Below are 15,038 nucleotides of genomic sequence, written 5' to 3'. Positions count from 1 at the left end.
TGCTACACAGGAATGGGGAACAAAAAGTCCTGCAAAAACACACTGCTGGGATCCAACAGGGACAGATGAGACAGGTGACAACATAAGGTAACAGCCTAAGGCAGTGGGAAAAGGTGCAGGTGGAAACAAAAGAACTATAGAAATTGGGAGTCTGGAGAGAGTGCCAAGAACCAGGTACCTGGAGGTGAAACCTGAGCTAGACCTTCAGAAAGGACAGGCTTAAATAAGTGGACATGTTGAAAGAGGGCGTTTCAGAGCCAGCAAATGTCACAGCCAGGGGAGGAATGGATGCTCTGAAGTTGGGGAACAGCAAGTGACCTCTGGGAAACTGCTCTCTCTGAAGTTTAGAAGGCACAGCTGGCGCTGTATTGTGGACAGCGAGTTCTGGGTTGAGGAGTCTGCCTGGCAGGCAGTGGTGCCAGAGTCCTAATAAGAGAGTGACAATCAGAGATCATTATTTCAGGAAAAGCAACTGCATGTAATAAGTAAAGATAGACTTAAAATGAGACAGAATCAGGAGAGGGCTTGGACAACAGCAATCAGTGGATGCTGAGGTCATAAAGATCTGGCTTTAGAGGACAGAATAGACATAGAAGGCCCGAAAGAAGGACTAAAGGATTATGCCCAAACCCAGGTGTCTAGTGCAGTGATGATACATCCAAAAGAAATCAAGAGAGGCAGTGCTGGCATGGTGGGGAGCATTAATGATTTTTACTTCAGATGCTTTGATTTTGAGACTGTTCCTCTCTCACTTTAAAAAAAGAAAATCTCTTTTCCTTCTAGAAGTCATTGCAGCAAGTCTAGCATAAGCTGGAAAACTTACTGTTACCAGGAGAGGAGCTCTGAAGTGCATTCCTAGTTGCCACCAGATGCAGCTTGTGAAAATAGAATGACCTCGAGATGGAACCCGGAGAAAGCAGCACAGAATTTCACAGGCACCAGGCACTGACGCATAGCTATTCAAGGGGAAGGGAAAGGACTTTGCCACAACCTTGTCTCACAAGAACTCTTAGTAAGACAAACTCAGTTTGGTGGCAAGAAACAAAGTCATCCAGATCCATGATCCTCAAACTTTAGCACATATCAGACTCCCCTTGGAGGTGTTGCTCATACAAAGATCTCTGAACCTCACCCCAAAGTTTCTGATTCAGCAGGTTAGGACAGGGCACAAGAATTTGCATTTTTTTTTACAACTTTTCAGGTAATGATACTAGTGGTGGTCTGAAGACCACATTTTGAGAACTGCTGATCTGGAGAAAACTGACAAAGAGAAAGAAAATAAAATGGATGTTAATAGATGTAATAATGAAACCTCTTAATTTTAATACATAGTATCCAAATTACAAAGATCATCCCAATCATACATAAAACGTTATGGCTGGGGTGGCCCATTGTTGACTGGGGATAATGGTAAGGGCACCATTAGTTGGAGCATCAGGAAGATGCTTTATGTTAAATAAAGAAAATAAGATGTGAGGAGAAGAATGGCATGTTTTGGAAGAGGAGGAAAAGAATGAAACATGAAAACAGAATAGGAATTATTTATAGGCAGAAAAAGAGAAAGCAGATGGTTAAGCACAGAGGAATGGATTGGAGAACCTTGACTCTTCTTGACTCAAGATACTATTTTCTGTTTCATTGAGAAGATCAGAACTGGCTTCCAGGAGGGGAGTTTTCCAGACTATAGAAAGGCTGGTGCCAATGATGGTCCTACAGCTACTCCTCCTAGAAGGGAAACTCTCATATGTCTGAGTATTTGCTAGAAATTTGGGCACCTCTTTTTAAATCTCCTTATTCAGGAAAAAGGGCCAAGTGAATTTTTGTACATGATGCTGGGTGAGGGTCTAACCTACTACCCAATGCCTTGCTTATGGATATTTAGTTTTCCTGGAACCATTGTTGAAAAGATTTCCATTGACGATTTAGCATTCTTGTCACTTCATTCTGGGATCTCAATTCCATTGGTCTCTATGGTGGTCTTTATGCCAGTACCATATATTGTGGCAGTTTTCTTCTGTTCCTACATTGGTGAGTGTTTTTACCATGAAAGATCTTGACATTTGTCAAGTGTGTTTTCTGCAATTATTATGATGAGTATATGAGATTTTTTCCCCTGCTAATTCTGCTAATGTGGTGTACTATGTTGATTAATTTTCATATGTTGAAACATCCTACCTGCAGAAATAAATCCCACTTGGTCATGGTGCCTCTTTCTAATATGTTGCAGAGTTTGGCTTTCTAGTATTCTGTTGAGAATTTTTGCAGCAATGTTCATAGGAGATTTGTTCTATAGTTTTCCTTTAATGTAGTGTCTTCATCTAGCTTTGGTGTTGGGTAATGGCTGACCTCATGAAATGAATTAAGGAATGTTCTCTTCACTTTTTTTAAAAGAAAATCTTGAGAAGGACTGGTATTAGTTATTCTTTCAATATTTGCTAGAATTCACTGTGAAACTATCAGTTAAGTGCTTTTCTCGGCTGGAAGACTTCTGAATTCTGATTTATCTTTAGCTGAACAGGTCTATTATGATTTTCTCTTTCTCATGATTTGGCCTTGATAGTTGTATTTCTAGGATTTTTGTTTGTTTGTTTGTTTCACTGAGGTTACTCAATTTGTTGAAAGTCTTGCTAATTTGCTGGCATTTGATTGGTCACAGCACTCTGATAATCCTTTTTGTTTCTATAGAATCAGTGGTAATGTCCTATTTCCAGTTTTGTAACTTAAGTCTTCTCTCTTTTTCTTTTAGACAATCTAGCTAAAATTTTAATCAGTTTTTTAAAAATTTTTTCGAAGAACCAACATTAGGTTTCATTGATTTTCTCTACCATTTTCCTTTCTCTATTTCATTCATCTCTGTTCTAATCTTTGTATTTCCTCCCTTTTTCTAGTTTTGGGTTTAGTGTGTTTTCTAATCCCTTAAGTTATTTGCTTAGATTGTGGATTTGAGATCTTTCTTAGGTTTTGACATAAGCATTTATAGCTACAAATTTTCCCTTTAGCACTGCTTACACCACATCCCATAAGTTTTGGTACACTGTATTTTCATTTTTCTCTACTTTTCTCATATTCCCCATGATTTCTTCTTAGATGAGCAGGTTGCTAAAGAGGGTGCTAACTTCCATAAATTTGTGTTTATCTGGTGGTGTTGTGTTTCCTTGCTTTTTCGAGTTTTGTGTAGCCTTGTGGATGATGCCTGCACGTTTTGGGGAGCAGTGACCTCTCTCTCTCAGATTTACTGACTGGCTTCAGGCTGAGTGGCTGCACAATCACTGCCCAGCTCTGCCACTAAGGTCCACATCAGCCAAGACTGAGAGGGTGTTTGGCAGGTTGGGCTGTGAGTGTCTGTGATAGTGGTAATGGTGGCAAGGGTCTTAGGGGCCCTTAGTGGCAAAGGCTACTGTGTTCCTCCTGTTTCCCTTGGCTTCTGAGGAGGGGAGTGGAGTCCTAGACAAAGCACTTCCTTGTGGAACTGATCCTGGCATGTGGGAATGCTGCTGGCCATGGTGACACTAGGTTTGGGGACACAGGCACTTTTCTGGTGGTGGTGGTGCCAGTGTTGGAGGCACAAGTGTGATCAATTTTGTTTTGTGATATTCCCATGGCAAATGAAACTCAGTCTCTTTATAAAGCACAAATTATTAAAAAAAACAATTAATTGATGTGGTTAGAATATGTTCTTGGAGTTCAATAATCCTTGAAAGAAAACTTACTCTTAAGGTAACTGTATTACTTAAGGTAAATGACATAAAATGCACAACAGACCAGTTTCCATTCCATATTGAACAGAATGTATTGCTCTATGTAACTACAAAAAAAACCAAAAAACAAACAAACAAACAAACAAAAAACCTAGAGCAGGTGCTGGTCTTCTACAGAGATATCTCCAACAGCTCAGGGATGTTACCATGAAGCCAGTTTTCCTGTTGCTTTGCTCTGCCAACTTCATCTTAACAGTATCTGCTTTTATAGTCTCAAAATAGCTGTCAATGGTTTCTGGATCCAAATGCCTCTTTCTTCACATCCCAGAGGAAGTGACTATTTTTGATCCAGAAGCCTCAACAGAAACCCTCGTAATTAATTGTCCTGTTTAAAACATCTGCCAATTCCCAACTAAACCAATCACTCTGGAAAGGGCAAAAGGGAGTAGGGTTGGAATGTGCTGACTGGCTTCGGGAACAGAGGTCCCCTATGATAAGAGTGGAGGGTAAAATCAGCATCCTACAATCTCAGGGTTCTCCAGATGAAAAGAGAAGAAGGCCTTAGGTGATGGGGAGATGATAACCTACAGGTGATATTGTGATATAGCACACTTTAAATTTCAGTCTTCCTTTCTGAGGAATGGAGCCCTTTTTCTGAACAGCAGAGATACCTAACTCATTAGAGAAGAGTCACTTGGTCTGATGAGGTAAGAAGATCCATAGGGGCAGGGACAGGGTACCCAATCTGAAGGGGCTGAAGATATATTTTGTAAGTTAAACAGAAAAGGGCTCCTTTCTGAAATTCTTGCTCGGAAAAGATGTGTTGTTTTCGAAGCACTTGTGCCTAAGTATTAAAAATCACTCTCGGATTGCTTCTGTTCTTGACAGCCTTAAATCTTTGCCTCCTAATGAAGTGTCAGAACGAAATGGCCAGGAAAATAATGACTGCAATTTTGCCGATGGTTTCTGTGTTCCTTGGAGTGAGTCACTGCTCCTTAGCAAAGCAGTAAGAGGAAAAAAAAACATGGCTAAAAATTTATAATGGCTCCTAACAGCCTGGCTCAGTACTAGAATTAACCACATTCATCCTTCATTCCAACCTCGTTCCTAAACCCTTTTTATTCACCCTCAAGGACATGTGCACACTTAGTAAAACCATTAGATTGTATAAGTAAATATGAACATTTAATTATATTTAACAACTGGAGTTGAGGGGATACATTTGTTTATATAACACATTCCTCAGAATAAAATGAATTTTCAATTTGTCATTAAACCTGTGGTGGCTTCAATTTGCTCACTTCTCAAAAGCAATTATCTATTTTTATTTTTAAGTATAAAGGGGAGAAAGCTACTTATAACACTTCTCAAATACAAAATTGTGCACTTCTCTAATACAAAATTTACTGAATAAGGAACCACCATTAAAATTATGCTTTCTGTTTGTTTGGTTTTGGTACCAGGGATTGAACACAGGGAGCTTTACCACTGAACCACATCCCCAGCCCTTTTACTGTTTTATTTTGAGACGGGTCTCACTAGTTGCTTAGGGCCTTGCTAAGTTGCTGAGCCTGGCTTTGAATTCTCCTACTATAATTCTCCTACTACAGCCCCCTAAGTCGCTGGGATTACAGGTATGCACCACCATGCATTTAGTTCTATATACATAAGTATATAGAACTAAATGTGCCCAGAGATTCATGAATCCTAAACATATAGTTGCCTTCATGTTAACATGCACATATATGACATTCCTATGTGCAGTTATTTATTTATTTTTTATTTCCTCAGTTTGATTCTACTCTACCTTGGGAAGATGTGGTTTCTTCTGTGTTATTTACTAATTATTCCCTTCTAATCCAAAAGTCTTTTCTTTTTTTTAAATTGATTTTATTTTTTAAACACATGACAGTGGAATGCATTACAATTCTTATTACAAATATAGACCACAATTTTTTTTTATCTCTGTTAGTATATAAAGTATGTTCACACCAATTCATGTCTTCATACATGTACTTTGGATAATGATGTCCATCACATTCCACTATCATAGCTAACCCATGTCCCCTCTCTTCCCCTCCTACCCCTCTGCCCTATCTAGAGTTTGTCTATTCCTCCCATGCTCCTCCTCCCTACCCCACTATGAGTCAGTCACCTTATATCAGAGAAAATATTCGGCATTTGTATTTTGGGGATTGGCTAACTTCACTTAGCATTATCTTCTCCAACTCCATCCAATTACCTGCAAATGCCATGATTTTATTTTCCTTTATTGCTGAGTAATATTCCATTGTGTATATATGCCACATTTTTTATCCATTCATCTACTGAAGGGCATCTAGGTTGGTTCTATGGTTTAGCTATTGTGAATTGTGCTGCTGTAAACATTGATGTGCTGTGTCCCTGTAGAATGCTGTTTTTAAGTCCTTTGCATATAGACCAAGGAGAGGGATAGATGAGTCAAATGGTGGTTCCATTCCCAGTTTTCCAAGGAATCTCCATACTGCTTTCTGTATTGGCTGCACCAATTTGCAGTCCCACCAGCAATGTATGAGTGTTTCTTTTCTTCCACATCTTTGCCAACACTTATTGTTGTTTGTATTCATAATAGCTGCCATTCTGACTGAAGTGAGATGACATCTTAGAGTAGTTTTGATTTGCATTTCTCTAATTGCTAGAGATGATGAACACGTTTTCATATATTTGTTTATTTATTATATTTCCTCTTCTGAGAAGTGTCTGTTCAGGTCCTTGACCCACTTATTAATTGGGTTATTTGTTTCTTTGGTGCTTAGCTTTTTCTAATCCTCCTTCTACTAAACTGCTATGGCAGTTATACAGAGGAGTCATCTGGCACATCTTATATGCCATCTTATGAAGTGAAGCGGGGCTTGCTCTTTGTATTGCTGTCTCATCTCCCCAAACACAATATAAGGTATTCAGGATGTTTTGGGTCTTTGAATCTCCCCAATGTTGTTGTTTGTGTGTTTATTTGCAGTACTGAAGATGGAACCCAAGGCCTCATACAGACTAATTAAGTGCTCTTATCACTGAACTATATACCTCCAGATCATTTTATTTTATTTTTTGAAACAGGGTCTTGCTAAGTTGCCCAGGTTGTCTTCAAACTTGTGATCCTTCTGCTTCAGCCTCCTGAGTAGCTTAGATAGGAATGTGCCACTGTGCCTGCTGAATCCCCCCCTCAATTTTAAACAAAGTAACATGAGTTACAATATAAGCTCCTTCATGGTAGGGGCTTTATCTGGTTTGCTTTCTAAAGGTAGCTCCTAAAATCCTGCTTTGACACAAAGCATAAACTCAATAAACAATTACTGAATGAAAGAATAATCATATTAATACTATGTGTTTAAAAGACATTTGTTCAATTGAATAATACTATTAAGATAATCTTAGCTATACTTATGCTTTTGATTAATTTTTCAATAGCTTGTGATTTTTATCAATGACTCAAGACAAATCTATGACTCTGTAGCTTAGCTTGCCCTAAGATACATGAAGAACTTCCCTGCCCTGCCCCCAACATGAACTAGAATCAGTTTACATTCCCTAGGAATCCATGCTTTACCAAATATTCCACTTCCCAATATTTGCAGACTTACTTTTATTTATTACACCTTCTTCTAATCTGAGCATGGCTTTCTCTGTAAAATGGTTAATCTTGCCAAAGACCAGGATTATTGTTTTATTCCATCCCTATCACTTCACGCAGTGGTACAGCCAAGCAGGCCTCCTCTAGCAGTGGTGAGAACCAAGGTAAATTCAGCTCATTGGCTTTAGGGTACATGCTGGTTGGGGGTAGAGTAAACACATCACTTTGTGTCAAGATCATCCACTCTCAGATGATCGCTCAAAGGAGTTTTCCTCAGCTCTGAAAATCCCCTCGTCTTATATTTCTCCTTTTAAATCTCATCATTCAAGGTGAGACTTCCCACTATCATGTGTCCTTTCATTTTGCCCTGTTCTATATTTGGTGAAGTCTAGTAGTTTACCCTGCTTTCTCCTGTTTGTTTTTCTACAAAATACCAGAATTCTCTAGCAATAGAAGCCCTGTGATAGGTTTCCTTCCTATGCTGCAGGGAAATATCCAGCAAGGGACTCCTCCTGCAAACCTCTTTCCTGAACTCCCATTATTATCAAGAGGGACTAACAGTTCTTTTATTCTGGTTTTTGGTTGGCAACTGATGGCAGCACCAAGTATTATTTAGGTAAATTACCAATGTCTTCTGTGTTTACTTTCGAGAGGGACTCTCATACCACCTCAGTGAACTGAGCTCCAAGAAGTGACAGCTGCAAGGCCATAAGAGTATGTGTTCACGATGAACTCAGATTGTCAGCTGCGTTACAGGCAATGCTCTCTGATTCACTGAGTTTTTGGTGCATGAGAAAATAAGTTGGCTCCTGGTACAACAATTAGTAATGGGTGCAATTTTCTGGTGTTTATACTAAGGATTTGTGGAATTAAATTTCTAGTGGAAAGATCAGTCTGGGTATACATTGTCCAAATGAAGTCATTCTTTTTCCCGAACAATTTTTATTTTATCTCTCTTTAAAACAAAATGCTTCATGAGTTGGTTATTTGAACTAGGTAACAGAAAAATTAAGAACATTTTGAAGCAGAAACTTAATTGAAAACTGGATTTGGTAGGTTTTTTTTTAAAAAAAGATCAGATATATTCAACTTTTGCATTTAACCTGTAGATGTTAGCTATATAATTAATATTTTGCCATACACCAGGTCACTCGAGTATGCAAAGAAAAACTTTTAAATCAGGCCCCCCAACTCTCTCCTATTCTTGATTTTTCTATGTCCACCATCTCTTCCAGCCATTTAGATTCAAAGCCAAAGTCTACCTCCAACTCTCAATGGATTATGATTTCTAATCATTTTCCAAATCTGGTGAATTCCACCATTCCATATCTCTTGTATGGAATATTAACATAACCATATAACTGAAGTTATATCCCACACCAATCCATTCTACCTAAATCCATTTAATGCTTTATTAGTACCTTGTGAGCTGCATACAAACTCCTAAAGCAGGTATTAAGTTGTCTTCCCAATTGAGCCAATGTACTTTTTCAGTCTTCCTTCTCACCACTATCTATAATTTGGCTTCAATGAGAGTTTAAACCATAAACTCTTAAACCACCCACCTCTGTTCTTAATGACCCTTTGCTCATTCTGTTTCCTCAACCTAAAAGTTGAGCCACTTTCCCCACAAAATCTTCTCTAATCACTCTGACCAGATCTACATTCTCTCTTGAATCTTCACAGAGGTACTTGGGCATCTCTTATCCTGCAATCCCTGTAGTTATTTATGAACTCTATGTCCCCCTCCACCCCACCATGTGGACACTTCATGAGAGTTGAGAACTTGTCTTACTCATGACCAAGGTTCCTGCAGCACCTTGCACACAGAAAAAGGCGTAGGACATCCCCAAAACACAGAGCATCTCTATAAAAAAGATGCTATTGGTGGAGCTACAAATGTCATGGTATCCTTTATTGTACCCATTACATGAAAACTCAAGCAAATGTCTTTTAGCCTCAGAAGCTATCATGGAAGAGGACAGCAGGCCCTGTTAAAAACAACAGTCATCAGGCAATTTTTGACCATAAGTCCACACTACCTATTTCATTGCCTCTAAAATGGTGAACAATCACTTCTGATATTAAACCTATGGAGTTTTTTTGGTGGATCTGTCATCTTGTTTCCCATTTGAAACAATGAAACCCTCAACTAAACTACTTTAAACAAATAAGGACATATATTGTATAAAATCATGGGAAGTAGATGAGCTCTTCAAAACAATGATTTAAGTAACTCGGTGCTGTCACGTGGACTCTCGGGATCTTCCCATATCTCTGCTTTGCCATTCATAGATTCCACCCTATTACAAGGCTGTCCCTTTTGAATTTATTACTAGTAACAATGGGAGACACAGTGAATCTACTCACATCTAATGGGAAAGAACAAAGGAGGCTTCTCTTCTAATTATAGAAGAAAAGTCTCTCCTTTCAGTCTTATTGGTCTGTTTAGTTCATCAGTCTAGCCCAGGATAAATAATTATGTCCTGGAAAACACCAGGCATCAATTTGCTGATGCTTAGGTTTCTAGAATAATTTCTAAAATGAAGGTTTGAGTTTTCGAGGTTGGCTAAGACTAATTAAACCATTTGGAAGATATATAAATTACTAAAAGTAATTTGACACTCTAAAATACATAAAAAGAAGCGATAGAATGGATGCTTATAGAATAAGTAATAATTATGAACTAGAATTACTATTCAAACAATGACTGACTTTTTAAATCAAGAAATTATAATTTTTTAGGTGTAAAATGTTTTAAAAGATTTGTACACCCACTGAGTGAGATTTTGTTACACCGAGATATCAGTGTTTACCTATGGAATCTTCCTCAAGGAAGAAATGAGACTTATTTAGTGTAGACTGAATTCTATGAAGTCAGGGACTGTGCTATTTCCCATACTTAGCAGAGGGTCTGGCATAAGGGAGATAAGTTTAAAAATTTTTTTTTCTGTTTGGATAAATAGTATAAATTTCAGGAAATGATGCATACTTGTACTAGAACAGGGCATCACACTAAAGATGAATCCTGGGTAGCAGATTCATTTACATATGGAAGATACCCAGGGAAAGGTTTTGCAGAAGGAAACTAACTCTGTAAAGAAAAAACAACTAACTGCTGCTGTGTTCCAAGGTAAGGATGTTCAATAATCCCAGCAAACATCCACAGTGACATTGTAGTTGTAGTTTTTTTAAAAAACATAGCATTCAAACCACTTCATTATTATCCTTCGGTGAAAGCCAAGCATTTGATCCAGAGAAGTCCTGCGTCTCTCTGGCATTTGCAAGTGAAATATGTGTTCTCAGGAGGCCTCCCAACAGAAGCCAACACATTCCTACAAAGACATCTTAAAACACCACTGACCAACCAAACAAACTGTCCTCTCCTGGATTTCCCTGTAGTGGAGAGGTTAAGCCAAAGTGTCCCCCTGTGGGCCGCCATCTTTCTGCTGACTTTCTAGATAAATGTGGCCCAGCTGTCTCACTGACCTTCCAGGACACTGGAACTTCCCGCCTCCAAATGCCATGAAGCAGTCCAAGAAAGCATGCTTCTCTAAATTTGCCTTTTTCCAGCGTTCCTGTGGGAAGAAAACATTTTTTTTTTCCAAATCAGCCTTATATAAATAAGCTTAACTTTATGTCTCTAGGCTAAAAATGACCTTGTACAGCTAATCCTTGCATATAAAGTTGCAGGGTTGTTGGTAATTTTTTCCAACCTGTTATTAATATCAGACACGATTGTGGTTTTGGAACAGGAACTTATAAATAAAAAGGTTGAAAAAGAATTCTGTTAAGTGGTAAATATAAATGATAACATAAATCAACCACAGAATGGACCTAAGGAGAAGTGTATTTATAATAAGGTCTTAGGCTCCATCATAAAATTGGTCTTTGTAATAAATTTAGTAATAAGACACCAACAGCCCTGCCTATTAGAGAAAGCTGAGGACATAGAATGAATACATCTGGTGTCTAGTTTTGACAGTTTTACCTAAAGGCAGAGAATGAACTGAATGGCCTCTTAAGATTCTATTCAGCCCTGTAACTCTCTAGTTATAAGAAATAACAGATCACTGTTTTAATTTGCTTTTTATTTTGTTTATTCCTTGGAAACCAATAACACAAGCAATTGCCCAAAAAGTATGAAACAATTCTTCTATTAGAACCGAGGATATTTACTTTAACATGCCTCCTGTTTTCAGATTAAAAAAAAAATTATTTTAAAGTTTGGGATGCTTCTTCCTAAAGCTTTCCTATCTGATTTGTAAGTGCTACACTGTCTACTTTGAAAATTGTACTTTGAAGCCAACTTTGTTTATGTTTCTAGTTACTAGAGACATATAGGTGTGTAAAAATATAATTTTAGTTTATTAATTCAAACTCCTACCCCCCCCAATTTTTTTTTTTAATCAAAGAGTAATGTGTATTGAAAGAGAACTTACAGGTTTGAACAGTTCAGGTTCAGGAAAATACTTTGGGTTTCTGTGTAGCCAAAATGGAGACAACATCAACAGGTCACCAGAAGGAATAGTAAAATTCTATGATAAAAAAAAAATCGGTTCCAAATCATTTTTAAAAATTTCCTTTGAGGAGCATTTGGGTCTTTAAAAATAATGCTACAACTATATTGTAACAACAACAAACATTTCATAATTGATGGTGAGAAAATCTATCTTTTCTGGACAATTCCCTTCTACTATACAACTTGGCAATGACTGACTTCTAATTTTGATTCTTAGTTATACCTACATATATTTGATTACACAGAGGAAAATATTAGGTAAGTGTCAGAATTTTAGAAATGAGTATTAATCCATTCCAAAGCAGCTTTTGATATTTGATGTTGGGGTTTGCAGCCAATGTTCTTCATGGAAACCACAATGAATCTCTAGGTTGTGGAACAAAAAAAAAAAATCTAACTCTTAAGACAGGGACCATGGCCACTATAACACTGAGGACAGAAGCAGTTGTGTCCTGTCCCTGAGAATACTGAAGATAGTATGTCAGGGCAGGGGTCAGTGGATTATTTTATTTTTAAATTATTATTATTATTTTGATCCAACAGCAGTTATTGGGGCGGGAAGAAGTTAAGGACAACTGGTTAGGAAAACACAGGAAAAGTCAAGTGTTGTGCATTTATTTGGTGGGGTTTATATTTGGGGTTGCAGTACTCATGGGACTGGGAATAAACAAGGGTTTTCTGAAGCAGAAGAGTGGATGTCATCCTTTCCAATTCATGTGCTAATAAGTTTTCCTGATCTATAGATTATACACTCAGAACTAAAGCTATTTCATAGAATCTCCCTTTCTTCACCATTTGCGGGAACCACAAGATAAGATCTCACAAGTTGTGTGATCACTAGAAGGCGATCAACTTTACTGTAATGAAGTATTTTATGAGGTAATGCTCAGTCATCCTAAGCATGTCTGTTTAACTCTGCATGACTTTGAAATATTCTCACAATATCTGAAAAATACTTTGTGTATACAAATGATATACCTCACAATTTAAAATAGGTCTTTTAATTGTAGCGGAGAGTTGCCAGAACCCCTGTCAACTCCTATGGGAGTTGAATATGTTGAGATTTGGCAAGTAAGAGGAGAGCTGGGGAGAATCAGCTCCCAAACTGGAAAGATACTTTAGCTGGGGTCTTCTAACCATTTTAAAAAGAAAAGGAGAACCCTGAGATTCCAATCCTCAATGTTCATTTTATTTCTGCTGGAATTAAGGCTAGAGGGGTCACAATTACTTCTAAATCAGTTCTAGAGGTACCTAATGTGTATGTGGGGGAGGAACTGGGGGCAGCTCAGGAAAAATTCTGTCCCTCCTCACCTCACCCCATGGTCCCCACTGTTGTGATTATCACTTGGAGACTGCTCACTGCTGCCACCCACAAATCTGGCTACAGAGTAAAGGGAGTAAAGGAGACTTCAAACAGGCCTCCAGGAACAAAATTAACATTAGCAAGAGGGAGGACACAAGAAAGAATCTTCCAGTACGATGATGATGATGATGAATAGCAGAAAAGAATATGTTAGCTTTTTGCATCACAGAAATCCTCTGAAAAGGCTAACAAATCTCAATCTTTGTTTACATAACAAATGAAGAGAAAGATCGAGAGGAAGACAGAACATTGGCAGGACCAGAATGTAGAACCCCAGTAAAGGGAAGTTAACATCACTCTGTGTTGCAGTAACTGCATCGAGCAGACTGACAGAATTGAACCTGGCCAGCCCACCTCACCTGGATGCTGTGAGGCCAAATGAGTTTCATCTGCTAATCTGAAGGCAGACCTTGCTTGAAAAGGGAAGAGAAGGGAAGACTCCCTCTTGTAACTTAAGAAAGGGTATCAAGAGCTAAGTGGGTATTAGTGGGTGTAAGCAAAGTGGAGTCCTGAAGAGAAAGGAGGAGTCCTACAAAGGTGAAGGTGAGAGAAAGAGGAAGGAAGGAAGAAAGGAAGGAAGGAAAGAAGGAATCTGAGAATTTATGAAAAGGGAGCAGAATTAACATAAAATATGTTTAAAGAGACTGTCATGAGAGAAAACAGATGAGCCAGTAAAATGAGGAGAACAAATTATAGATCAATCTCTCTTACAAAATTTGACCAGAAATCCGTAGCCAAATATTAACAAAATAAATCCAACAATGCAGAAAAGGAATTATATACCATGATCAAGTGAGATTTACTCCAGGTATGAAAGGTTGGTCCGACATTCAAATATCAGCAAGTTTAATCCATTATATCAACAGGATAACAAGAAAATACAACAATCAATCCATGCAGAAAAGTACTGGACAAAATTCAATCCATGGGGCTGGGGATGTGGCTCAAGCGGTAGCACGCTCGCCTGGCATGCGCGGGGTGCTGGGTTCGATCCGCAGCACCACATAAGAATAAAATAAAGGTGTTGTGTCCACCGAAAACTAAAAAATAAATATTAAAAAATTCTCTCTCTCTCTTTAAAAAAAATTCAATCCATGATGAAAGTTATCAGAAAAGTAGAGAAAAGCAAAATTTCTTCAATTTGATAAAGAGCATCTAAAAAAAAAAACCCTAAGCACAACTTTATATTAATGGTAAAAGATAAAACATTTTCAGGCCGGGGATATAGCTCAGTTGGTAGAGTCCTTGTCTTGCATGCACAAGGCCCTGAGTTTGATCCCCAGCAAAAATAAATAAATGCATGCTTTCCACTCTAGATCAGGAACAAAGTAATATCTAATGTTTCCACTAGTAGTCAACATAGTGCTGGAAGTTAGTGCCAGTGTAATAAAGCAAGAAAATAAAATAAAAGGCACACAGATAACAGAGAAAGAAACAAAAATATTGTCCACATTAAAAAATTCCTATAATCTATAAAAATATTTCTAGACAGTCAATAAATTATGTTTAGCAAAGTTGCAGATACAATGTCAACACAAAAATCAAATGTAATTTCTATAATTAATATATAACTGAAAACCAAACTTTAAAAAATACCATTAAATGAAAGTTTCAAAATGAATGATATGTTCAAGTTATAAATATTTTTTTAAAAAAAATCACCCACAGGATCTGTATGCTTAAAGCAACAATTAAGAATACCTACTGACAGATGAATAACTAAGTTGTAACTGCTAATTATTTACTAATCAAAATATAAATGTGTCTTAATAAAAGTTCAATAAAGTTGTAGTGCCATTCAGGGATTAACATATTTCTCTACTTAACTGAAACCAAGCAGAATAT

General features: G+C 37.7%; 1 protein-coding gene across 2 annotated transcripts in view; it reads right to left on the bottom strand.

Moving 5' to 3' along the window:
* Positions 1-15,038, bottom strand: part of Cyp39a1 (cytochrome P450 family 39 subfamily A member 1) — a 116,390-nt gene that overhangs the window by 12,367 nt on the left and 88,985 nt on the right. For both annotated transcript variants that reach the window (XM_021721848.3, XM_005318608.5), the window contains exons 9-10: positions 11,751-11,846; positions 10,798-10,886 (exon numbers count right to left, since the gene is read on the bottom strand). In XM_021721848.3, coding sequence (XP_021577523.1) covers positions 10,798-10,886; positions 11,751-11,846 — 185 coding nt within the window. The remainder of the gene's footprint in view (positions 1-10,797; positions 10,887-11,750; positions 11,847-15,038) is intronic.

Source organism: Ictidomys tridecemlineatus, chromosome 8, assembly GCF_052094955.1.
Source record: "Ictidomys tridecemlineatus isolate mIctTri1 chromosome 8, mIctTri1.hap1, whole genome shotgun sequence".
Lineage (NCBI taxonomy): Eukaryota > Metazoa > Chordata > Mammalia > Rodentia > Sciuridae > Ictidomys > Ictidomys tridecemlineatus.
Note: the sequence above shows the minus strand (reverse complement) of the source record. Positions and strands in the feature narration are given on the sequence as shown.